The sequence below is a fragment of the Aspergillus stella-maris genome (assembly GCF_047715825.1).
Source record: "Aspergillus stella-maris strain CBS 113639 unplaced genomic scaffold BDV14scaffold_145, whole genome shotgun sequence".
Taxonomy (NCBI): Eukaryota; Fungi; Ascomycota; class Eurotiomycetes; order Eurotiales; family Aspergillaceae; genus Aspergillus; species Aspergillus stella-maris.
In genome coordinates, this window is record NW_027396939.1 from 27 (window position 1) to 23,755 (window position 23,729).

At 50.3% G+C, this 23,729-nt stretch overlaps 12 protein-coding genes across 12 annotated transcripts; 5 read left to right on the top strand and 7 right to left on the bottom strand.

Annotated features, from left to right (window-relative positions):
• The first annotated feature begins 723 nt into the window (after positions 1-723).
• BDV14DRAFT_31757 (uncharacterized protein) lies at positions 724-2,864 on the top strand. The gene is made up of 4 exons (XM_073776527.1): positions 724-903; positions 964-1,173; positions 1,221-1,624; positions 1,679-2,864. Exons 1-4 carry the CDS (start codon positions 832-834, stop codon positions 2,841-2,843), a joined length of 1,851 nt encoding a protein of 616 aa, XP_073621646.1. The 5' UTR covers positions 724-831; the 3' UTR covers positions 2,844-2,864.
• A 32-nt stretch (positions 2,865-2,896) lies between these two features.
• Positions 2,897-4,430, bottom strand: BDV14DRAFT_186243 (endo alpha-1,4 polygalactosaminidase). The gene has a single exon (XM_073770780.1). It carries the CDS (start codon positions 4,210-4,212, stop codon positions 3,298-3,300), a length of 915 nt encoding a protein of 304 aa, XP_073621647.1. The 5' UTR covers positions 4,213-4,430; the 3' UTR covers positions 2,897-3,297.
• A 1,258-nt stretch (positions 4,431-5,688) lies between these two features.
• On the top strand, positions 5,689-7,140 carry BDV14DRAFT_207549 (uncharacterized protein; the record flags this gene model as incomplete). The annotated part of the gene is made up of 3 exons (XM_073775158.1): positions 5,689-6,341; positions 6,397-6,947; positions 7,040-7,140. 3 exons carry the CDS (start codon positions 5,689-5,691, stop codon positions 7,138-7,140), a joined length of 1,305 nt encoding a protein of 434 aa, XP_073621648.1.
• An 81-nt stretch (positions 7,141-7,221) lies between these two features.
• Positions 7,222-9,317, bottom strand: BDV14DRAFT_186245 (Zn(II)2Cys6 transcription factor). Its single transcript, XM_073770781.1, has one exon. It carries the CDS (start codon positions 9,278-9,280, stop codon positions 7,451-7,453), a length of 1,830 nt encoding a protein of 609 aa, XP_073621649.1. The 5' UTR covers positions 9,281-9,317; the 3' UTR covers positions 7,222-7,450.
• Positions 9,318-9,442: 125 nt separating this feature from the next.
• Positions 9,443-10,949, bottom strand: BDV14DRAFT_186246 (NAD(P)/FAD-dependent oxidoreductase). Its single transcript, XM_073770782.1, has one exon. It carries the CDS (start codon positions 10,872-10,874, stop codon positions 9,522-9,524), a length of 1,353 nt encoding a protein of 450 aa, XP_073621650.1. The 5' UTR covers positions 10,875-10,949; the 3' UTR covers positions 9,443-9,521.
• A 257-nt stretch (positions 10,950-11,206) lies between these two features.
• BDV14DRAFT_186247 (YoaK family protein) lies at positions 11,207-12,180 on the bottom strand. Its single transcript, XM_073770783.1, has one exon. The coding sequence runs from the start codon at positions 11,997-11,999 to the stop codon at positions 11,235-11,237; it is 765 nt and encodes a 254-aa protein (XP_073621651.1). The 5' UTR covers positions 12,000-12,180; the 3' UTR covers positions 11,207-11,234.
• A 44-nt stretch (positions 12,181-12,224) lies between these two features.
• BDV14DRAFT_186248 (MBL fold metallo-hydrolase) lies at positions 12,225-13,883 on the top strand. The gene has a single exon (XM_073770784.1). It carries the CDS (start codon positions 12,451-12,453, stop codon positions 13,633-13,635), a length of 1,185 nt encoding a protein of 394 aa, XP_073621652.1. The 5' UTR covers positions 12,225-12,450; the 3' UTR covers positions 13,636-13,883.
• A 284-nt stretch (positions 13,884-14,167) lies between these two features.
• Positions 14,168-14,911, bottom strand: BDV14DRAFT_206396 (uncharacterized protein; the record flags this gene model as incomplete). The annotated part of the gene is made up of 1 exon (XM_073774907.1): positions 14,168-14,911. The coding sequence occupies one exon, from the start codon at positions 14,909-14,911 to the stop codon at positions 14,168-14,170; it is 744 nt and encodes a 247-aa protein (XP_073621653.1).
• Positions 14,912-15,564: 653 nt separating this feature from the next.
• On the bottom strand, positions 15,565-16,564 carry BDV14DRAFT_207550 (uncharacterized protein; the record flags this gene model as incomplete). Its single annotated transcript, XM_073775159.1, has 5 exons — positions 15,565-15,674; positions 15,728-15,827; positions 15,885-15,935; positions 15,981-16,470; positions 16,522-16,564. The coding sequence occupies 5 exons, from the start codon at positions 16,562-16,564 to the stop codon at positions 15,600-15,602; spliced, it is 759 nt and encodes a 252-aa protein (XP_073621654.1). The 3' UTR covers positions 15,565-15,599.
• Positions 16,565-16,836: 272 nt separating this feature from the next.
• BDV14DRAFT_206398 (Zn(II)2Cys6 transcription factor) lies at positions 16,837-18,876 on the top strand (the record flags this gene model as incomplete). The annotated part of the gene is made up of 1 exon (XM_073774908.1): positions 16,837-18,876. The coding sequence occupies one exon, from the start codon at positions 16,837-16,839 to the stop codon at positions 18,874-18,876; it is 2,040 nt and encodes a 679-aa protein (XP_073621655.1).
• Positions 18,877-19,175: 299 nt separating this feature from the next.
• BDV14DRAFT_206399 (major facilitator superfamily domain-containing protein) lies at positions 19,176-21,295 on the bottom strand (the record flags this gene model as incomplete). The annotated part of the gene is made up of 9 exons (XM_073774909.1): positions 19,176-19,191; positions 19,258-19,460; positions 19,545-19,580; positions 19,649-19,918; positions 19,986-20,196; positions 20,267-20,432; positions 20,481-20,743; positions 20,818-20,990; positions 21,047-21,295. 9 exons carry the CDS (start codon positions 21,293-21,295, stop codon positions 19,176-19,178), a joined length of 1,587 nt encoding a protein of 528 aa, XP_073621656.1.
• Positions 21,296-21,435: 140 nt separating this feature from the next.
• On the top strand, positions 21,436-23,413 carry BDV14DRAFT_207556 (uncharacterized protein; the record flags this gene model as incomplete). Its single annotated transcript, XM_073775160.1, has 8 exons — positions 21,436-21,441; positions 21,793-21,954; positions 22,013-22,104; positions 22,162-22,411; positions 22,461-22,589; positions 22,638-22,674; positions 22,732-22,850; positions 22,901-23,413. 8 exons carry the CDS (start codon positions 21,436-21,438, stop codon positions 23,411-23,413), a joined length of 1,308 nt encoding a protein of 435 aa, XP_073621657.1.
• Positions 23,414-23,729: the final 316 nt, after the last annotated feature.

The following is a 23,729-nucleotide window of genomic DNA, read 5'->3' on the forward strand; positions in this document are numbered from 1 at the left end:
TATCTGACAAATATCCCTCTTATAAAACCTCTTCTAACCCTTTAACTAATATGTACTGGAAATACGCAAAAATACAGTCAAAATCTACATAAAATATGCACATCACGAGAATCACTATGTTTGCACTGTTTGTGGAACCTGAGGTTCAAGTCAAACCTGTCAGGTTCAACTCCAAGGATCCTGGAATCGGATCGCGACCTCAAAACCTTGGAACCTGAACCTGATTCTTGGCGGTTCCGAGTCGAATCGAACCTGGAGAGTCGCGACTCCCTACGAGGCCTATAACTAAAATTAAGTTAAAACCTTGATTATTTAAATAGGTATATTATAAAGTCCATAAAAATATCTTGCCAGGCTTGTTTAGGGACAGGTAAAAGGTATAATATACCTTGTCAAGCTTTATAGAACAGGGTAACTCTCCAGCAGGTATAGCAGTTTTTACAATACAAGCGATTTAATGTCTTATTAATGTTTCAGGTTGGGAGGAGACGGGGACCATGGGGGGTTAGAGGAAATGGGTGTGGGAAGCCGCGGAAGAACCACCACGAAGATAGCGAAAGAAGGCGCGACCCTAACATGATGATTAGGCAACTGCAATAAATATCGATATTGATGATCTTAGGATAAATAATGAAGATAAAGATATGACTGTGGCAGTGCAGGGTCTCCTTGGCAAGGTACAACTCTCCACTCCCCCACAATTACGTAGCCATCGCCACCCCTCGACTTCTCTTCACCTTACTTTTGACTCCAGCACTTCTCGTCCTCTGGTATTCACATGAAGTGGGTTTGCTTACATCTCATTATACAAGTCAACCTGAATCACATGGGATGGACCCCAGAACCGCAACCACCAGCCTCCCCGACGAGGATCTCTGGCGGCTAATTCGGCGCTTTGATAAGGTACTTCACTCCCCATCGCGACTCCAATTGTGTTGTGTAGGCAACGTCTGACAGAAACAGCAAGTATCCCACGTCCAAGCCATCCCAAAGGACAATGCGCCCCAACTGGACCTGCGACGCGCACAAGAAGAGCAGTTTCCTGCCGCCAAACTGCAAAAGACAATCGAGCGCTTCTACGTCTCTGTTGTCGTGAAATGCGGTCTTTTGCTTAATCATGTTAATCAACTACGGTCATGGAGAGAGCCGAGGAGGACGGGTGTATTTGGCGCTGTATGCTCTCCATACTTGATCTTGGAGCTCCACTGACCACATTTCAGGTATATCTCGTAGCATGGCTATGTGACCTTCTCATCCCGACAGTCACCAGTGCGCTAGTCGCCATGGTGTTTGTCCCGCGGGCGCGAAAAGTCTTGTTTCCACCACTACCCAAGACAGAGGATGTTCCGAAGAAAGAGACGAAGCCGCGGCCAATCCACCACGTACCGGAGCCAAACACCGAAGAGGCTGATCAAGAGGCCAGTGCCTTTGTTAGTGGTCTCACGACCACAATAGCAGAGGGCGCCGATGAGCCAGTGCAAGCCGAGACAGCGGAACCAGATGGTACCGTTGAGGTACCAGGCGACGGTACGGACGAGCTTGGGAAGCCAAAGACATCGCCTGCGATCAGTGTTACTATGAAAGTGCTTAGTGATCTCACGGACATGTCGGAGCGTCTTTCTAAGTATGTCTTCATCCTGTAATACTAAATTGCGTGTTGCTAACGGCGTCTTAACAGCCTCCTGGCCCCAAGCCCACCATTCACCCTGCTCGCCCCCAGAGCACAAATCCTGCTAATACTCCTCTCTGTAATTTTTGTCTCAATGATCCTAACCAGCAACATGATAATCAAAACCATTTCTCTCACAGTCGGACTGGTCTTCTTCGGTGATCCCGTCATGAGCCGCGCAGTGACATTACTGAACGAGAAAATCCCCAACTGGAAAGAATTCCTCGATATCGAAAAGACTTTACTAAAGGGAGTGCCAACAAACGCACAACTGACTCTAACTCTTCTCCGAATTGGCGAGTTAAACGCCAGCCCCCTCCCCGTTCCCCCTCCACCAGGCATCTACAAAAATGAGTACCCATCGCAATGGCAACTTTGGCGCCGCAAGACCAAATCAATCAAAGACGCCGAGAGCGAAGAGGCCGAAGCCGCAGAAGCGGCCTCGCTCGTATCCAGCGGAGACAAAGACAGCGCATCCATCTCCGCCCAAACCGATCCCTCCAGCACAGTATCCGGCAAGTCCAAAGCCAAAGCAAAGGGCAAGAAATGGTTCCGCATCTTGCGCTTCGCCAAACGCGCAATCACAACAGCCATGAAGGGCCAGATGGCGTATAACAGGGCTATGTTCCTTTCGGGCGCCGGGTCAAAGTTCTACGCCAAGGGTCTTATCTCTGCTGTGTTGGAACGGAACATGAATCTCCTCTTGCCACCACCGAGTCTAAGTGAGGGGCCGCATACATTTGAGGCGAAGTTCGAGAGGAAGAGGGGAACTGCTGTTATTGATTGCAGTTCTGCGGTTTCATCTTTGTCTTCTGAGGATGCGGAGCAGAGTGCGGGGAGTGCAGGGCCGATATTATATTTTACGTCGCGTCCGTCTGCGAAACTCGATATGGATGATCTGAGGGTTGATGTGCAGAAGGGCGATAATGTTATGTTCCGCATTCCGATTGCGAGTATTGCTGAGCTACGGAAGACGGAGGGGTTAGGATGGAAGGGGAAGCTCATTGTTCAACTTGCTGGTGGTGAAGAGGCTGGTAATGAGGGTCTTGTTATTCGTGGTGTTGCTGGAGAGGATGGGGAAGAGAAGACGTTCCATTTGACGGATATGAGAGGAAGAAATCAGTTGTTTAATCGGCTTGTTGCGGGTGGTGTGCAGTGTTGGGAGATGTACTAGCTGAGATGGAGGGGAATGTAAGGTTATATAACTTCCATAACCTTAGGAGTTACCAAGGATGTAAATCGCAGCTATTGCGTGCTGTTCAAGAAATGTCCCATGAGACAAGATATGTACCGGAGTAGCAGTCTCGCAGGTAGAAAGAAGGATAAGAAAAAGGTGAAGTAAAATACACCAGTCCACTAGGGACGCAACGAAAGGAAGTGGAGACGAAGAGAAAAGACAAAATACAAGAATAAAAGGTAGAAGCATCGAGGAAGTCGAGAATCCCATCCAGCTTCAATCGAAAAATTGCAATCCTCGCACCATACCACAGCACTGTATTCCGAAACCAAAGTACCATACCAAAGCAGCTCCCCCCCTCCTCGCCGGGCTCACCATCCATATTAAGACGTGGACCCAATAATCGAAACCCATCCCAGCCCCAGCCCCAAAACCAAAGGCCATAGTCTGCCTAACAAACCTGCACCCACTCCCGCAAATCCATATTCTTAATCAGGGTCGAGAACATCCCCTCCCCCTGATACCCCTCACAAACCTCCGTCTTCCTGGCGACGCTAATATCCACCTCATCACTATAATCGCCCTTCGGGTACTCAATCTGGAAGACCGGCTTGCCCTGCCTCACAAATGGCATATACACATCGCACTCGTTGTACTCCGTGCACTGCTCATTAACGCTGAATTCCATGTCGCCGACAAGACGGGGAAGAATAGAGCCTGCGTTCTTCAACCCGATCGCAAGACCACGAGAATGCGCTTCAGACGAGAGCCAGGAGAGGAAGTCGACACTGTCATCCTCAGTAAGACCAATTCCGCCCTGATCGTTCCCGTACGCATCAACGTTATCTGGGTCCACGGCGTCACACCCCTTCTCCTGCGCAATATCAAGGCGTCTGCTCATGATAGACCGAACATTATCAGAGCGAAGGTCAAGCCAGTTCTCGCCCTCCCAGTGATCGAGGCCATCGCCCAGATCAGAGTCTTGAAACTCGGAAGCGTCATCGCGCCAGTCTTCGCGCGTGCCGGCGGAGAAGTAGCAGATTACTTTCTTGCCGGAGGCGTGCAGGGATTCGATGGTGGACGCGGGGTTCTCGAAGAGGTCGATGTCGAAGATTGAGACGGACATGGAGCTGGATGAGTCCGAAAGGGCGGAGGAGGGGAAGGCGCCGTTTAGGATGATTTGCCAGGTTGCGCCGACGGGGGGTTGCCAGATTCCGCCTGCGTTTGAGGTAGAAGTGGGAGTTGAGGATGGGGTTGTGGCGCTGGTGTTGGTTGGCCTGGTGTGTAGCGGGTACGTGAAGCGCGTTGGGAAGGCGGTTGTTAGGGCTGACAAGGCCAGGAACGCGGTAGCGGATTTGAACATCATGATGGTTTCTTCAGGCAAGATCTCAGATCAGATGCGCAGAGTCAAGTTGTTAAGGAAAGTCAAGAAGATAGATAGACAAGTCAGCGCTGCCGACGTCAAGAAGAGCAAGTAAAGGAGAGACAATCTGCACAGCAGATGAACAAGGCAAGGGACAAGAAAAGGAACGACTGAGTCAAGAGACTCGAAAACTCTGCTTGATGCGTGACCTGGTGAGTGAGTGAAGAGTAGACAGACAGAGGCGCAGCGGGTGCTTTTATAGAGAGCCCAGTGAGATCATGTCAGCTCGTTTTGTCCACCTGACGCAGAAACCAACGACATCATAATCAGAGAGCCAAGCGAGAACGAGAACATGAGCGACAAAGACAAACGAGTACAGGTAAGTGTGAGATGAACATCAATCGGATGTAACCCTCCTGTAATCTCCCTTGGGGGCCAGAGCCAACTATGCCGCTGCGCTGGGTCGGTCAGGAAATGAGGCTCACTACAGTAAGATCTCCTCGAATTTGCGGTCAACGAGGTTTTCTCCTCACATAATTCTCTCTGGGCTTTTCCTGTGGCTGTTTGAGCACGCATCCGTTTGCACAAGCCCACCACTAACCACCTCCATCCCACCGCCACCGCGGCAAGCTGAAACCACCCTGCACACACAAATCCATCCCATGCCAGAACCCTGCCAATATGACATATAAGCGGCAAACAGAACGATCCTGAAACCAACCTTTCGGCGAATTAAACCCTCTTAGACGTGGAAATTCGCCGACGCCACATGGCAACCCTAAAAGTGGCGGCCCTAGCGGGTGCGATCTACCCCGCGGACCCTGATCTAGTCCGATCGATATATGACATGTCATATGAGGTTTTAAATTAAGGGATCTCCGTGACAAAGAGCTTGGGATTTGAAGGATGCACTTGGAGAGATACCCGCTGCCAAGGGGCTCGGCAGCGCGTTGGGAAGGTAGGGCTGGCTGGGTTCGCTGGTTCGGTTGGTTGGCCCTGATGTCTACGGCGCTTGGCGGTAGAAGAGGGCGTTGGATGTGCATTGTCACAGTGCAGCTCAAACGCCCAGATGCTTGGGGCAAACGGGAGACGTCGGTGAGGTCTTCCATAGATCGGTTCCGATGATGCCTGACCGGTGATGCCGTTTATATGCATCGTACGGAGGCAGGCGTCTGTGCAGCCGGGGTTAATTTCCGGTCTACGATGGGCGTCAGGCACGACCGATATTCTCGATCACAAAGGTCATCAAGTCTCTCCGGTCTCTCAAAGCCTTTATAACCTGTTTTCCCCCTCCATAACCGCGAGCAAGAGTACATCGGAGTGCTGTCGGATTTGACTCACAATGTCGGAGTAGTCGGAGTAACCCCACCACTACTCCGACAGAATACTCATTGCGCAATAGATAACATATCTTTGATATAAAGACAACAAGGTGTACCACGTAGAATATTCCTTTGAGCAAAGCGCTGCTTGCCCAAAATGTGCACGAAAACCACCCTCCTCAACCACCTAACAACAACAAAAGAGTCCCAAATCTCCCTCCTCCAATCCTTCGTCCGCGCCCCCTCCCCAAACCCACCAGGAGATACAACACTCGCAACAAGAGTCATAACAGATTACCTCTCCTCTAATGGCATCCCGCATAGACTACTCACCCCGCCAGACAGAGACTCCTCACCCAACCTCGTCGCCGAATTCACCGGCCTCGCGGGCCCCGGCCCGCGCGTGGTATTAAACGGGCACATCGACGTATTCCCCGTTGATAGCGCAACAAGACATCAATGGGATCGCGATCCCTACTCAGGCGATATTGAAAATGGTCTGGTTCATGGAAGGGGAGTCGTTGATATGAAATCCGGTACGGCAAGTTTGGTTCTTGCTTATGCGGCGCTTTATAAATGCAGACATGAACTCAACGGGAGTGTTGCGCTTTGTGCGGTTAGTGATGAAGAGACGGGGGGTAAGTGGGGGACGCAATACCTTTTGAATATGGATAGGGAGAGATGGGGAGGGGATCTCATGTTGTCTACTGAGCCAAGTGGGAAGACAATTCGGTTCAGTGAGAAGGGCACGTTGAGGGTTACGGGTATTGTTCGGACGAAAGGCGCGCATGGAGCTTATTTAAATTTAAGGTACGTGGATTCTTTCTTTTCTCCATAGGTCTAGGTGGTAATAGGAGAGGGACAGCAAAGGCGCAATCCGCACAGCAACAACATTCCTCTCCCATCTAATCCCCGAAATCGAGTCCCTCCCACTACACCCACCCCCCGAACTATCGCACTACCTCTCCGATCCAACAGTTCTAGCAGAAGTCGACCGCGCAATGGGCCTCGGAACCTCAAACATAATCGCCAAACCAACCGTCAACATCGGCACAATCACCGGCGGGGTAAAAGTGAACATGATCCCCGACAGTTGCACATTTGAGCTTGACATCAGGCTCCCCGTTGGTCTTGTTGCTGAGACGGTAATGGGTGTTCTTGAGGATGTAGCGGGGAGACCTGAATTCAAGCTCGATGAGGCGAGGTTTGAGTTTAATGTACAGGATGCAGCAAGTAATCCGGCTAGTTACTCCTCTCTTGATCATCCTATCGTCAAGCATATTCAGCAGAATGCGGAAGCACCGGGGGTGGGTAATAGACGGCCCATTGCGATCCCGTCCATGGGCGCAACGGACTGTAAGCATTATCGGTATAAGGGGATACCGGCCTTTGTGTATGGGTGTAGTCCGTTTACGAGTAAGTCTCTACCTATGCGTTCGTCATGCACTTGGGTAGGATGTTGAAATGCCGTGACATGAGGGGTTTTGAGCTGACGATGTCTTATTTAGTGGCTTCTGTCAATGAGTCGGCGTCCGTTGATGAGTTTTTGCATGTCACGAAGGTTATGGCGCTCGCTACGTTGGATTTTCTAACCTTAGAATCTGCGTAGGCATTATTCATGGAGCGTGGGCTAGGGTGGCTGGCGGTGCCGGGTTGTGGCAAAGATGTATATATATCATCCAGTAAAGACGTTGGTATAAAGGATCTGAGTTTGCCCAGTCCACATATAGTATTAGATTAGTTCCAATGAGATACGCTATCGTAACAAAAATCCTAAAAAAATCATGATATCTAATTTCCGGCACTGAGATGGGTTTGCTCTCCGCCAATTTGCCCCAGATGCCACCTCCCTTTCGCCTTTCTCCCAGAGTCTCTTCAGATTGGCCATCATAATAGGCCAGAGGCAACTGTAGCCAAGATCAAGAGACACCCGCGAAAGCAGAAAGTCTATCCAAGAAAAATTGGTCGCCACAAGTCGGATCCACAAACTCCGATAGGAACATCGGCGAAGCAAGCGCCAGCTGGTTATCAAGAGCCAAAGAGCCAGTAGCTCCGACTCCGACATTGAAGCTTGCAGGACGCCTCGGAGTCCAGCTCCCAGGAATACCATTTGCCGATGGACTAGAGCTCGATGTACCTATGGATCTCCCGCTAGATGAGCTTGCCATTGTGTCTGCAGCAGCTAGTCGAAGTTGACTATGTGCTGCTCTTGCAAGGGCCCAGTTGTTCCTGAGAAGTTTGAGACTTCCGAGAACCAAAATCACACGGTTATAGTGATGATCTGTACATGTGGGTGGATGATGCTCGGCTGTCGCAAGCTGCACAAGCCCGCAAAGGACTAGGCAGAAGATGCCGAATGGACTGTGACCCTTTACGCTCGGGCGAACGGAAAGAATATTGGTAAGTTTTTTTGAGGCCTCGGTAGCAATGACGTCGTGTACTTGACGAGTGAGCGAAGGCGAAAGACGGACGTTTGGCATAACGGGGCAAACACGATGTTGACTATGATCGGGAAACTTGGGCCGCAGGTTACTGCGTGGCAGATGCAGGAGAATAGATGCAAAGTTAATTGTACCATGTGCTTGAAATATCATTTCGTCAATATTGCCGTACATGTCGATGATGTCGACCTTGTGCGGTGGCAGGTGATTCACCCAGCTAACCAGGGCATTTGTCACGGCCTGAAGGTGGTCCTGATGTGTTTCCGGTAAACTATTCAATACCAGGACGCGCGCGAGAATGCGGACGGCTTCAATTCGGTAGCTGTATGAGGAGAATTTCGAGCGAGTGATGGCCGGGTCAACATCATCGTTATCGTCGTCGTCATCCAGGAACAGGCGCATCCCAAACTCCTCCAGAGTTGGTGGAGAAGGTATTGTGTCCTGAGATGCATATAGGAACTCTTCGCACGGAAGCGCAACATCGTAGGGCACTTCACTGCACCGCAAGTGAACCTTCGATTTGAGCGTCGCGATGTAGACCTCGACGGTAAACAGCTCCCACCAAGTGCGGCGCAAGCTCTCTGCCTCTGGCTCCTGATTGTTGGAGTATGTTGTCGCAAAGTCACCTTGGTACATACCAAGTTCTAAGGCAATATCTGTTGCTTGCGCCAATGCGATCTCCGCCTGGTGGTGCTCATTTCGAGCCGTCAGGATAATCGAGTATAGAAGAAGGGCCTGCACCATGCACGGCGTTCGATCGACATTTGTGTTTAGCTCTAGAGCGGTCGCTTCGGCGAACGTGTCATTTGGGAGGACGGCTGAATATTGACTGCCAATGAATTTTACAACCTGGTGTAGGTAGCGAGGGTAGTTGCGAGATTCATAAAAGCGTGAGGGCACCAGAAGTGGATGGGCGAGGTGGAAATTTTCATAGTAGAGACATACTAATCGGGCATCTGAGACCACAGGATTTGAGTCACCCTCGAGAGAATGTGGATCGAACGATTGAGGTTCTGGTGGTGCTTGTTGCTCTGGCTGTGGATGAGTGGGTTGCTCAGGAATGGTTGAACTCTCGTGGATAGGAGCGATGAAAGGTCGGTCGGCGATTGCCTCGTCGCTATTGTCTGACATCAACGGTCGTTCCTGACTTGGCTGGCGACTGACTCGTGGTTTGCGCCTTCCTCCACGCCGGGAGGGAAGATATACACAAGAAAGGCGCGCATCTGCGCAGCGGGAACAGATTGGCTTCTTCGAGTCACAGCGGAGATGCTGCGAGCGGCATTCAGTGCAAGCGACAGCCATCTTCATTTTTCTGAGGGTAGGCTTGGGGGAATTTCCAAGATATCAGGCAATCGGCGTTTAAAGAGTCTGAGCTGAGTGCGGGATTCACTCGGGCTTCTGTGCCGTCTCACCCGGCCGTATGGGGCCATCTCTATGCTCCAACTACACTGGACAAATGCTAGTAAGATACCACTTACAACCAATCCATTTTATGTTTCTATAATAATGATGTTGAGATAAGAAATGTACATGCAGAATCTAGCCAGCTCTACCGACTCCACCCCTTCGGTCCGCGCCATGTCCCCTTGACCATGGAGTTATAGTACACCCAGGGAAAGAAATCTCTCTTCAAATAGTAAAACGCACGCCTCGGTGTCCCTTGGTCAATCCCAAACCACCTTTTAAAAGTCTCGCTAGGCTCTCCACCATATTTGAACTCTGCAAGAAGCACCTTGCCGTATTCAGTGGTCAATGGACAAGACGTATATCCATCGTATACATCGTCTAGTGACTTGCCATCAATGGCCCGAAGCAGGTTGTTTGAAAGAACTGGCGCCTGAGCACCAACCGCAGCCATTGTTTTTGACGTAGGTAGACTTGAAGCGTCACCACAAGACCATATATTCTTATACCGCTTGTGCTGCATCGTTTGGTCGTTCACCTCGACATATCCAGCGTCGTTCGAAATTGGGCTCTCCTTGATGAAGCCGTAAGGACCCATCTTCGGCACAACATGCAACGTATCGAACCGTTTCGTGACCTGCTCTGTCTTTCCATCCGGAAGCGTCGCGTTGAACAACGCTTTGTTCCCATCAATAGCAACAAGATCATGCTGGAAGAACCCCTCGACCCCCCTTCGCCTCCTCAACTCATCAAGCGTAGCAGCATACTTCGGAACGCCAAAAATACTCGATAGCCCAGTAGCAAATTTGATTGTGATCGGTGAGTCGGCGAAGGAAGTATACAAGCCCGCCTTCTTCCAGTAATCCAACGCAAGCCACATAATCTTCTGAGGCGCACCCGCACACTTGACGATCCCACTAGGTTGCGTAAAGATCGCTGTTCCCCTCTTCATAGCCTTAATATCGCCAAACACCTTATCGCAATAATCATACCCATATATCGACGAAACCGGCGCATGAGAATCCGCAAGAGCCTGCGGTAGCCCTTTGACACCCCCCCAATTCAACTGAATCCCCGGCGCAACAACAAGCTGCTCATAGGTGATATTCCGATCATCATCAAGCGTAATCGAATTACTTTCCGGGTCGAAAATGTTCACTTTGCTGTTATAAAACTTGATCTTCGAACTGATGAGATTTTTCATGGGACGCCGCAGTTTCTCTTTGGATTTCACGCCTCCTCCGACGAGTGTCCAACCTGGTTGGTAGTGGTGCCATGTTGCTGGGTCGATGATGGCAATGTCGTCTTGTGTGAAGCGTTTCGAGCGTAGGAGCTGGTGCGATATGCTTAGGCCTGCGGTGCCGCCGCCGACGACCACGATCTTGTGCGCATGTCCGGTGAAGTTGACTGGAGACACAATAGTGGCATTTCGCGTGCTGGGGGTGTGAAGGATTGGAACGAGGGTGCGACACCGTCCGGCGGCGCGAGCGGTTAGCATTGTAAGTATGGATGTAAAATGGATGAGTGATGTTTCTGGACTTTGTGAGGTACAGATTATATAGCAGGATATATTAGTACGCAATTGGATGGTACCTGAGTATACCAAATGACGTCTCATATCAAACGCCGATTCAGTGGTCAGACGGGGTCCTATTCTTCTTGATCGCCGTCTGCCCGGGGTGCATCGGTGGAGCCCTAACATGCCCGGGTGCTTGGGAGTGGAGCCAGAGGTAGGTGGTAGCCTCCAACTATCAACTATGACAATGAAGAAGCCCAAGTCCAGGGGTCTGTCTCATTTACTCACTATTCAGGTTGCAAGGTCCAATATAGATACAACAAGCAAATATCCATTTTCTAATCATACTTCTTGAACCCCCAATCCATGCTCAACCCCCTCCTTCACAACACCCTTATTAAACAAAAAGGAAACCATAACCAATCCCTTCCCAACAAGACACCAAAGCAGCGCAAAACTAGACGCGACTCTCCTCGTCGCAAAAGCACCAATCAAACACCCCACAGCAAGCGCAACAAGAAAGCCCACGCGTCGATTCCTCATCCTATTCTTCCTCTTCAGCATACCCGGATCAACAACAACATCCACAAACGCCGCGGTCGCCATGGCCGTCGTTATCTCAGTTACCTTGAGCGACCGCGTCATAGCGACTTGCCCGCCAGACGAGAATGCCAGGCATGCAATCACACTAAGTGCGATAGGTCCCTCTGTGCGAAGGGGAAGGGTATACTGCAACACCAAAGCAACAAGAATAAGCAGTGTCTGAACCAAATTGCTTATAATCAACCATATTCTCGTCCTTTCACCAAGTAATAGCCCTAATTGGCCCAGTACCAATCCGCCAGCGATAAACATGCCTAGACTCATTGCTGCATTGCGCGGACTGTATGCGTCTCCTGATAGACCGGCTGCTGCGATCGTGAGGAATAGTGTGTTGCCTGTTTGGTTTGATGCGAAGCACGTGTAATCGGGCCATGTTGCGGCGTCTTGGATTCCCGTTGCGAGGGTTAGGAGGAGGAGTTGGGCTTCTAGGAGGGTGTCGGTGCGGATTTGGGTTGTGAGGTATGCATGGAGGCGTGGTTTGGGTGGTGGTGAGTGTGGTGCCATTTTTGCATGCGGTTTAGTAGGTGATGGTATCTTGTTGGTTGGGTTTGTTGCATAGACTGGTGTGCTGGATCCCTGTCGGTTGGGGCTGGAGAGATATATTTCTGGATTAGTATGGAGCAAGGGTATTTGGGATTAAAATAGATCACTAGAGAACATATTCCAAAGCATCTAAAAGGCCCAGTTTCCTCTACACATCACTATTTACCTCAAGGTCCCATTCAAAAAGTTGAAGTGCCCAAACGGAGCAATCGGCGTCTGTGTGGGTCAGTCGGCGATTGACGATGCGTCACAGCTCGGGCTCTCCAGGGCGTCGCCACCAACCTTTATATAACGGTAGGACGAAAAGTATCGATAACAAGCAGAATACTTTGCCTTTCAAAACTTTCAATATCAGATCATCTATCGGACTGTTACTCTTCACCCGACCTTGTACCATACCGATATCTTCAACATGCAGCTTCTGCCGCGACCTTGTCCGGGGACCCAATGCAGAGCCTCGAAATTTATAAGCTCGCGCAAAATCATCACACCTCTTGCTAGCCGTGGATTCATGTCAGATTCAATCAAGTGTACACCACTCGCTACCACTGCTGCTGGATTCCCTTCAATTCTACGAACAGAGCCACCGAAACCACTTCCCTACCCGCCCATGCCAACAACAAGACTATTCTCAGCCCCAGCTCATCACAGATCACAAAGTTCGAATTCCAGTTTGAGTCAAAGTGGGCATTACAATGAATCAGTCTCGCCATTATCAGAACCAAAAATTCACAACATATTCGAACCCGCAACTGGAACATGGCAATACATCGTATCCGACCCATCAACAAACTCCGCAGTGATAATCGACGCAGTACTGGACTATAACCCCATGACACAAGAAATCACGACTAAGTCTGCAGATGCTCTTCTCGCATTGATAAAGAAGAAGGGGTATACAGTATCCATGATCCTCGAAACACACGCGCACGCAGACCACCTCACGGCAGCCTCATACCTGCAATCGCAACTCTCTAAGTCCCAACCGAATTCGCCCGTAATCGGAATAGGACACCGCATTTCCCAAGTCCAGAAGACATTTGGCGACAAATACGAAATCGGACCAGAGGGGTATAAGACTGTCTTTGGAAAACTCTTCGCCGACGACGAAACGTTCCCCATTGGGAACCTCACGGGCAGAGCGATTCATTTACCGGGTCATACACCAGACCATCTGGGCTACATGATCGGCGATAATATATTCTGCGGAGACTCACTATTTAATACGGACCTTGGGACTGCGCGGGCTGATTTTCCGGGTGGGAGTGCGGAGAGTCTCTATAACTCAGGGCGGAAAGTGCTTGAGTTACCAGATCATATTAGGGTTTGGGTTGGGCATGATTATCCCTCCGGTAATCGGGAGCCAGTGCCATATATGACGGTTGCCGAACATAAAAGGGAGAATAAGCATTTGAAGGAGGGTGTTAGCGAGGAGGAATTTGTGAGTATGAGGAAGGAAAGAGATGGGGGGTTGGCGGCGCCGAAGTTGTTGCACCCTTCGTTGCAGATTAATATTCGGGGTGGGAGATTACCGAAGGAGACTGGATCTGGGCTGAGGTTGGTGCATTTGCCTTTGAGGGTTCAAGGGAAGTGGTAGAGTAGGTAGGTAGAGAGGAGGCGGGGATTTCGGGCGCCTGTCATATTGTTTGCGAGGCGTGGTGTACACAATTTACGTACTCTTCAGTTGTACCCTAACGCACCCAACCGGGGTCTTACTGACATAATACCATGTTCTGCATGTCGTAGTTTCTGAATCAACCCAGAGGCCTTCCACAGTGTCGATTTATCTACTGGTATACCATATGATAGCCGGAGACCTAATCCTATTTGACCACATAGTGTACCTACCGAAACCGAAAGACATACGTAATGCTTAAGGTGAACTTCAATACGCTGAAACTACTCAGGGCCGAAAATTGTTCAAAATCAAAAAAGCTTCTACACTTTGCCAATTTGTCCTCAACCCTAACTACCAGACTATGAAAGCTGACTACCTGTTTAAAACAGATAATCAAATCATCTCCCTACAAGACCGATGCCTCCCAAGCAAAAAACCACCACCACTCAGTATCCCTATCTCTCCCCCATTCCCATGTCGTATGGTGAGTACCTCAAGTAGATAGCACCACTCACCACAACCCCCTCTTACCACCCACAGCAGCACCACCAGCAGCAGCGCCCCCATCATCACCCCCCTCATCAAGCTCACACCCGAGTATAATCTGCAATATAGTCCCGACCAACTCCAACAAATCCTCCACGATGCCCTCGTCACCGTTATTGTCCTGCCTCTTGATATTGGCATTGGCATTAGCCATACCAGCTCCAATAATCGAACCTGTCTGCATAGCACCCATAGCCTGAGAAACAGTCACGGAAACAGTCGGCAATGCAAGCCCACCACCACCACCACCACCACCACCACCACCACCGGGTAGAGCCTCGCCGCCATTATCACCCAGTATAGTATCGACAATGACGCAGAGGATCTCGGCTACGATCTGGCGCTTGCCGAGGCCCATTCCACTTCCCTGATAATTCTCCATAAATGAAGTCTTATTCAGCCCCATTTCCAACTGCGCCATTTCGTTGTCTGAAACACACCCGATTTCCTGGCCGTGGACGTTATTAAGCAGGACTTTGTACCCGTGTGCAAAAGAGGCGGCGGCGTATGCTCTCTCGGCAGGGACGGAGCTGGGGAAGGCATAGTGGATGAAGGAGTCGAGTTTTGTGTTGAGAGTGGTCAGTTGCGGGCAGGTTAGGGGGCGCGCGAGGTCAGCGAGGGTTGACGGGGTGAGGGGAAAGGAGAATGGGGAGGTTAGTGATGCTCCCAAGGTGAATGGGAGGAGAGAAAGTATGATGGAAACGTGCATCTTGAGATTGTTTGAGCTGGTAAGTTGTCTTTGTTGGTTGGGGGTTGAGTCGATGCTCTGGGAAGAAAGGTAGTAAGAGAGAGGCAGTGATGCGGTTATATAGACTCTTAGTATTCCAGATGCCCCATTCATTAGGCTGTATGTGTGTAGACAGGTAAGTATGAGGTCGGGAAGTTAAATCCTGGTACCGAGGCGCGTTATCAGATGAAGGTACCCCGGTGTATTTCCGGTACTTCCACCACTAACCATTGCCTCTAACCCCCATAGCACGTCCACCTCGTCGCTACGGGTGTGATTAAGACGGATAACCGCAGCATAGAGCCGTGCGTACTCGCCCTATGGTGATGGTTTGCCGGAATATGAACCCACATGCTTTGATAGGTACGTGGTTGTCGTCCCTTTAGTCAGGGGATTGGCCACAGTTAAATGCACCTGCATATGCTGCCTGCGAGTAAACGAGCAGGAGAATCACCTGCAGCATCGTGCCTGCATGAACTGGTAGGACGAAAGGGCTGTGCGGGAAGGTTATTCTGGGCCTAGAGCGATGAAGGATTCCTTGCAATAGGAGGATAATATATAATGAGTTGTTCTAGTTGTATAGATACTTCTAAAATACAGCGGTACATTCGCTGGCCACAAACCGAAGCCAAAGCTCTATATCTAAAGGCTGTTGCCTTCACTACAGTAATTACCACGGGATTTCAACTCCATCGATAATGTTCAGATATTTGCCGGATGTTTTACCGCGCGTTGCACCGTCAATCTATGTCCCCGTTAGTTTCTGTATAGATGAAAATCAAGTGGACTACAACTCACCGTAGCAATGGACTTGGTGACTGCCTCTTCAATTTTGTTCGGGGCCTCCTTCAATCCCATCATCTGCGCGCCTTTGTTTCCCATGTCTGTTTGGACTAGGCTGTACATAAGATTGATGTTAGCCATGGCCCAAATGATAACATAAGAGGATCCTTACCCTGGATGCACGGCAAATGCTGTCAACCACTTTTCGGATGCATGGATGGCCCTAACCATAATTAGTTGCTGCCGATAGAGCGTGAAGGGACCCTACATAGTAACCCAATTTACCCCAGATTTGCTCAGTGCATAAGGAGTGCCCCTAAACGATTGAAACGTTTCACAGCCGCCAATTGTGCCTAAGATAGAGCTCATAGACATCCATTTCGGCTCCTTTCCCGGAGAGACCGCTAGAAGCTCTCTAGTCACCTGGAAAAGGCGCAAGGTGCTGACGGTGTTGACATTGAAGAGGCTAACCACGGCATCAGGGTCGACGGTAGCCAGGGTACCGCTAGGACTGGCGGCACCGGCGTTGTGAACAACAACGTCGAGGTGTGAGAGTCCAGCAGAGGTGATGGATGATTTAAGCTTTGAGTAGTCCTCGGCGTTGGTACTCTCGAGGGTGAACAGGAGGAGCCGTGACCCAGGGGCTGTAGGGTGATTCTTCAAGGACTCGACAGACGGGGCAGTAATGTCGCGGACTGTGCCAATGACAGTGTGGTTGGGCCGGGAAAGATAGGCTGCAGCTAGGGCTTTGCCAATCCCTGGGCTGTGTTAACAATAGCATTAAAGAGGGTGAACTGGCATAGTCCTACCTCGGGCGACACCAGTGATCAGGACGTTTGTTGAGTCAGACATGGTACTTTTTGATTGGGAATCAATCCACTGTGATATCTCTCCATTATATAGTCATAAACAACCGGCGAGCTCCGAGAATTCTCGGACAAAGGATGCCAGGTGGGCTAGGGCTTACCGACCAGAAGCCAGCGGATACTTGAGCCAGCCAATTGAAAGCCGCTAATAGTTCCTTCGTCCGAGGATTAGTAATTGTTCTCGGCGGAAGAATCAAATGCCCAGCTCGGCGGAAGCCATCCATATCCATTACCTCTGTTCCTGCCTCGGACGACAATATGGTCAGTGCCGATGATCAACCCTCCGAGATGGAGACTCCAAACAAACGTCGTAAGGTCCGGAAAGGAACCACGAGCTGTTGGGAATGCAAGCGGAGGAAGGTGCGATGCAGCCTGGTCGATCACCCAGACCGCGTCTGCTCTGCCTGCCATCGCCGCGGGAAACAATGCGTAACTCAAGATCTTCCAGACCAGACTGATGGCCAAGACTCTGTGCCTTCGCCTCGGACAGCTTCTGAAACGTGTATTGCAGTTCCTCTCTCACCTCCTGCGATCCGGTCTACTCAATCCTCGCACCGTCAACTAGGTATCTCTCAGGAGCTCTACGCCAATCTGCCATGCAAGGAAGATATCGATGTCATATGCAAGGTGGCCGCGCACGTCCCCATCACCTTCTGTTCGTTTATCACGATCCCCTATCCAGCCATAGAAAAGGATGGCGTCAATGAAGCCGCCGCACTATTGGAAGTGCCAACCTCTGAAAGCCACCCTGTCATCATCGCGAAATACTTGCTTCGCGCATGCATGATATTGCAGTCCTTGGATTTCAGCGAATCGGGAAAGGAGCTTACAGCCCTCTCTGCGGCGCCTCAGCTCCTGACGAAGCGGCTAGCAGAAGCTGCCATTCGCCTGGTGACCAGTCGTGACGAGCTACTTGGCACTATTGAAGCCATAGAATGCGTGATGATGGAAGGAAGCTATCAAGCAAATTGCGGCAACTTTCGCCCCGCATGGATCGCTTTTCGCAAGGCCATGTCTTTGGCCCAGATGATGGGCATCCATCGTCCTGATCATGGCCAACTGCGCTTCATTAATCCCAGCCGCAAAATCAACGCAGCATTCCTCTGGCATCGAATAGTGTATATTGACCGTTTTGTGTGCCTCATGATGGGGCTGCCTCAAGGTTCGATGGATCGGAAAATGGCTGCGACGAACCACCTCGACGCTGACACTCCGATGGGTCGGCTGGAACGCTTGCACTGCGTCGTCGCGTCTCGTATTCTGGAGAGAAATGATATTCGCCCGACGTCTCCAGATGATATGCGTAAGATTGATCGCGACTTGCAAACTGCAGCAGATGCCATGCCTCCGGGGTGGTGGGTGGTGCCCGACTCGATAGGCCGCGCAGATCTCACAAACAGTCATAATCAAACGGTCGATTGGAATATCCTGCGTCTGCTTAACCAGCTGTACCACTATGGCCTGGTCAATCAGCTCCATCTCCCTTTCATGCTGCGCTTCAACGACACGACGCAATCTCAACTACACAATTACTCTGAAGCAGCCTGTGTCAACGCCTCCCGCGGAATCCTCGCTCGGTACATTATCCTTCGCAGCTCTAATCGAGTAGCCCACTCTTGTCGCGTGGTAGAGTTTCTTACACTGTCTTCTGGTTTCCTTCTTCTAGTGTCGCATCTCCGCGAACACACGCGCAGTCGCGGCGAACTCACATTTAATCCGCTAGCCCATCAACGACAGGGCGACCGTGCGTTGGTCAGTCAAGCAGTGGAAAATCTGCAGAAGGTGGCCTGGATTAGCCAGGATCGGATAATCGCTAATTCAGCTGATTTGCTATCCCGTCTGCTTGATGTCGAAGCCGAAGCTGCCAAGGGGCGTTCGTATACCACACGCAGCATAGGCACCCCGGAGGAGATCGCGCACGAAGCAGAAAATGGCCCACCACCAAGAGACAAGGGACTCCGTTTCTGTGTTCCGTATCTCGGATTTGTGCGAATTACGCCAGACGGCCCTATATCCATGGAGCCTAGTCGGTCTACTGGTGCCATTGCTTCCGCACTCCCTACCCCTGATTCCACCCGTGCCGCAACGCATGCAGAACAAAACGATAACCATGATCTACCGCTGGCGACTGTTGAGCCTGGCATCGAGTCTGAATTCCATCCATCGTACGCTTATCCGGCATCCATCGGTGCTGACGACTGGACAATGCAGGGCTTGGACATGACTTTCTTTGATTTTCTGTTCCAGATGCCTAATACAATGGGTGATAATGGTGGCTCAGCCCCGTCAGGTTTCTAATGATGTTCTATTATCTGGTGTTGTTGCATGACGCTTGTGTCTATACCATGTGTGCGAATTCCGAGTAAGGATTCCCTTATTATTCTTGTCGTTTTCAACCTCATAACAACTGCTTGTGCATGGTCTTTCACGATTATAATCGTTCCCTGAACATCTTTCATCTTTCCTATTGCCACCTCGAAGATGCCCGGTAGGTATCTTTTCCCAAAGCCCTAAACCCCTCCTCTCAACAAGGGGTGTTCCTCCATCCCCGTACCTCAGGTCCCATTCTCCTTTGCCCATTCCAGCCCCGTTGAATCTCAAAGAACATACCGACTACAGTATAACGTTAGCTCCCCCATCCCATTCCACTCTTCGACCTCAGAAAAGACCAAAACTCACAAGGTCAAATTCTCCTTATCAGTCAAGTCCATCTGGCTATTATCCACGACCTTCGTCACCTGCGTGCCGTCCGAATCAAGCGTTTCGATTACTCCGTTCGATACGACTTGATCAGATTCTTGGAGTCTATCACGCCGCTTATTCTCGCGGCTCAAGTGGGCTCGCAGGATTATGATTATTATGCAGGGGAGGATAGCGGCGACCTATAGACATGTACAGAGTAAGGTTGTGGTTCGTGATAGCGCAATTGGCAATTGGAAGGGGATGGTGAACTGGGCTAGACGTACCACGAGAATAATAATCCACGTCGGTTTATACCGGGGCTGAGAACCTTGTCAGTACCAGGGTACAGTCCTTTCAAGGCTGCAAAGAGGCCGAGGATACAGCATACCTTCCACTCCGGCCTAAACAACTGCGGCGAGATAATATTCCCGAGCCCATACCCAACATGATAAAGCGCAATCACAGTTGTCTTCTTCGTATGCCCCGCTGACGCATTGGCTGCCCAGACCATAACGACTGCGTAGGGTATACCAGCCGTCGATCGGATCCATGTTGCTGAGATTAATCCCCAGCGGTCAGACCAGGGGAGGGCGAGCAGGAGGATACTTGATATGATGGCGGGGATGTATGCGATTAGGGAGATCCAGGCGCGGCAGTTCTGCTTTTTTATCAGTATACATCTACCTACCTACTAGAGACTTCTTTCGGAGTAATGGGGTAGGTACCTTGGTCTTATAAAGCACGATCGCTGCAGTCCCCAGGGAGAAAAACGACACGATCCCCGAAACAGTCCCGAGCAATGTCGTCTGGAGAACAGTGAATCCAAAGGAGTTTATGATGAGAGAGTACTGATTCGTCATCCCGTTCGCCATCTCCTGAGACCACGCGTGCAGGAAGAAGAGCCATGTTTTGGGGTCTTGGATTGCTTCGATGAATCTGCTGCCGTTAGTACTAAGCACGAGGACGAAACGACTCGAAAGTGTGATGAATTGAATGGTTCACGTACTGGTATTTCTTGAACGTCTTCTGCTCAATGCCAGAATGATTCTCCTTGATTCGCAGAATTGCTTGAGCGCGTTCTTCGTGCGTCAAGAACCCCGCGTGGACGGGACTATCGGGGAAGAAGAGCCAGACGATGACGCCGAATATAATCGTTAGGATACTCGTAATCACTACCAAATCATTAACATTCCAACCGTGATCAGATCTAGGAAACATACCCATAAACCATTTCCAAGGCGCAAAATCACCCGTTTTAATCCAAAGCACACCATACGACAACAGCCCCGAGGTAATCGGACTCGCATTCCCAATAGACCACATAATCGGCATGATGACCGCCTGCTCACCATATGTAAAGAACACAGACATGATAAGCAAAAACGCAGGAACAATACAAGCCTCCGCGAGACCGAGGAAGAAGCGCACGACGAATAGCGAGGCGAAGCTGTTGCAGGGGGCGTGGAGGAGGATTATGCAGCCCCTAAGCGGTACTTTATTAGTACCAGGATACCATTTATTTCGGGTGCAGAAAGATAGCTGGATGATTTTGCGTACCAGACAATAAGGTTACCAGCAAGCCATTTCCCGACTGGAAATCGCTGCAAAGCCCAGTTCTGCGGCCACTCTGCTAGCAGGTATCCGAAGTAGAAGATTGATGAGAGCCAGTTGTACTGGTTTGAATTTAGGTGTGCGTCGTCCATTATTCCGAGGATTGCGGAGCTTCCTAGCTATTAATTGTCATTATCCAATCATCATCGTTATCACTAGGTTTTATGGCATGTACCGTTTGCTTATCGACGTACATAAGGTGGTACCCGATACATAGGAATGGGATGATCCGCCAAAGACATTTGTTTCGGATCGCCTTTGCTTCTTCTGGCGTTGGGTCTGTGACTTGGATCTTTGAGAAGAGCTTGAAGCTCTCGTCTGCGAATTGCGCGGGGACTTTAAGCCCATTGCTGGTCTCATCGCTTTCGTCTCGTTGCTCCGTCGTCGCCTGGGCGGACTTTTGGTACTCCGCTGTAGACGCCATTCTGCAGACTCTATCAGCAAAATACAACGGGAGAGAGCTGTGGCACTGGCCCTTTTTCAAGCTCTCAATACTTCCCGCAGCAAGGGTCAGGGTCTACCCTCCATAAATACCGACACCCGCCACATGTTGCCAATTACGCCATGGCGGCATGGTCTTTCACCTTGACACAAAAACCAAGTCGGAGAAGCACCGACGTCAAAAGCTTGAAGATTTCGCACTTGAATATTTTAATAGAAGCAAACATTGGTCGTACAATGCGCAAGATACGCGATAAGCACGCGAGACTGGATTCGTGCTTGCGACACGCATGCGAGGGTGACGTGCTTGGTGTTGCGAGAGCTACTCCAACTCCAAGACTAAAGTGACCAGGGGAGGGCTGGAGGAGGGGTGATCTTTTTGATAAGCTTCTATTTCCTCACTTTTCTGTTATTGCGTTGAGGGGTTATTGTGCTGAGATTGCTGGTATTGCGTCGTTGAATATGGCTACTGATACGGAGACAAAAACGCTTCGCGTCCTGATTGCCGGGGCGGGCATTGCTGGTCTTGCGACTGTTATATCTCTTACTCGAATTTCCGGAATTCAAGAATTGGATATCCAGTTGTATGAGCAGGCGCCGGAGCTCCTGGAGATCGGGGCCAGCATTGCGCTGAGTCCGAATGTATGTCAGCTCCGTACCGTCCATTCAACGTCCACATCTAAGGCTCATGTGCATCTAGGGCATGCGCACGCTCGAGAAGCTCGGCGTACAAAATGCCTTGAGCGATGAAGTTGGCTTCAGAGGTCCGAGTGGGATACCTCAGATCTTTCGGTGAGTATCCCAAAGCTAACGATTTGCAATGACCCGACACTGACCAATGTATACAAGTCACTGGAAAACAAACCAAGTTGTGTCCGTTGACACTCATCGCGACGTCTCTGATCCTCGGCATCATACCACCCGCTTTCATAGAGGAAACTTGCACTCTGCGCTGCTTGAACATGTACCTAAGGAGTCCATTCATCTCGGTAAGGCGCTGGTTCGAGCAGAGACTACTGGAAGCGGCGTGACTTTGCACTTCGAGGATGGGACTACCGCGCACGGAGATATATTGATTGGAGCGGATGGCTTGAAATCGGTTTGTTGCCATTGATTTTGTATATCGGGGCTTCCTAACGCGCGGACAGAAAGTGCGACAGTCGTTTATCCCAGACTATAAACTTCGATTCACGGGGAAGGTCTTCATGCGATCAACCTTCGATGTGTCGCTTGTTGAAGGGAAGGTGCCTGACCTTCCAGAAGACTCGCTTCATTGGGTATGTCAATTCCAGCTCCAGCTCTTTATGACCTGACTCTTCATCCAGTGGGGTCCTGAGGATAATTTTTTTGCATCGCGGCTCGGTGAGTTGGACAGTACTAGAAATCCGATAGGATTCGTCCGATCCTGACGTCCTACAGGCAAGAACCAATACACAACGGTAGGAGCCTACAGTGACCCCCGCCCCTCGCACGAGATCGAATCAAACGTAGCCTGGGACCAAAAAGAAGACGTGAACTTTTTAAGAGAACGATACAGGGTGCGTCTGTGTTCCCTATTATGATACCCTGGTTAACACAATATTTGTAGAACTGGCACCCCCTCATCCGCGCCCTAACAAACGCAACCCCCTACACAAACCTGTACCCTAACTTCGCCGGCGACGCAATTCCAACGTGGGTATTTAATTCGCGCGTTACGCTTGTCGGCGATGCAGCGCATGCGCATGGCGGTGCGTTTGCGGCAGGTGGGTCTTTGGCGCTGGATGATGCTTTTGCGTTGGGGCTTGCGTTTGGGCACGTACTAAACCCTAAGGGGCGTCTTGAGACTGGAGATATTGAGAGGGCGCTGCGATTATATGAGAAGACGCGACGACCTCATGCCGAGAGACTACTAGGTATTGTCCATGGGCAGCTTGATGCGGGTAATGTCGCGCCGCCGGCTAATGAAGAGGAGGAGAACGAGCGATTGATTCAGAGGATGAGGGGTAGGGTCGATACGGAGTGGTTATCTGAGCATGATGTCGAGGGCGCGTTTAGGGATGTTGTTGCTGCTGGCTCTAGTATAAAGAAGGAAGGGGCAGCTGAGCGCAGTAGATTGTAGGGGACGATTTCTGGTTGAGAAACCGAGTACTAGATTATTGAACTAAATCAATACCTAACTAGAGTCTTGTTTTATGTGAAAGGTGCATTCGATTGCCGCTGTTTATTGATCGTTGCCTGTTCAAAACATCCTCTTGATATACCCACGTGGTGTTTAAGATATATATTGGAATCGACGATCGAAAGACAACGCGGCCCATAACGTAAATCCCGGTCGGTTCGTAGTTCCCGGTCGGTTCGCAGAACTCCAAAAAAAATCCATGCTTGCTCAACTTTAAAGTACTGTACAACAACCAAAAGTGATTTAAATTAGAGGA

Bases quoted from the DNA above. Each gene is read 5' to 3' on its own strand.
- BDV14DRAFT_31757 (XM_073776527.1), top strand. From the start codon at position 832: ATGGACCCCAGAACCGCAACCACCAGCCTCCCCGACGAGGATCTCTGG. The intron at 904-963 runs GTACTTCACTCC...TGACAGAAACAG, and splicing joins TAATTCGGCGCTTTGATAAG to CAAGTATCCCACGTCCAAGC. The intron at 1,174-1,220 runs GTATGCTCTCCA...ACCACATTTCAG, and splicing joins GGACGGGTGTATTTGGCGCT to GTATATCTCGTAGCATGGCT.
- BDV14DRAFT_186243 (XM_073770780.1), bottom strand. From the start codon at position 4,212: ATGATGTTCAAATCCGCTACCGCGTTCCTGGCCTTGTCAGCCCTAACA.
- BDV14DRAFT_186245 (XM_073770781.1), bottom strand. From the start codon at position 9,280: ATGAAGATGGCTGTCGCTTGCACTGAATGCCGCTCGCAGCATCTCCGC.
- BDV14DRAFT_186246 (XM_073770782.1), bottom strand. From the start codon at position 10,874: ATGCTAACCGCTCGCGCCGCCGGACGGTGTCGCACCCTCGTTCCAATC.
- BDV14DRAFT_186247 (XM_073770783.1), bottom strand. From the start codon at position 11,999: ATGGCACCACACTCACCACCACCCAAACCACGCCTCCATGCATACCTC.
- BDV14DRAFT_186248 (XM_073770784.1), top strand. From the start codon at position 12,451: ATGCAGCTTCTGCCGCGACCTTGTCCGGGGACCCAATGCAGAGCCTCG.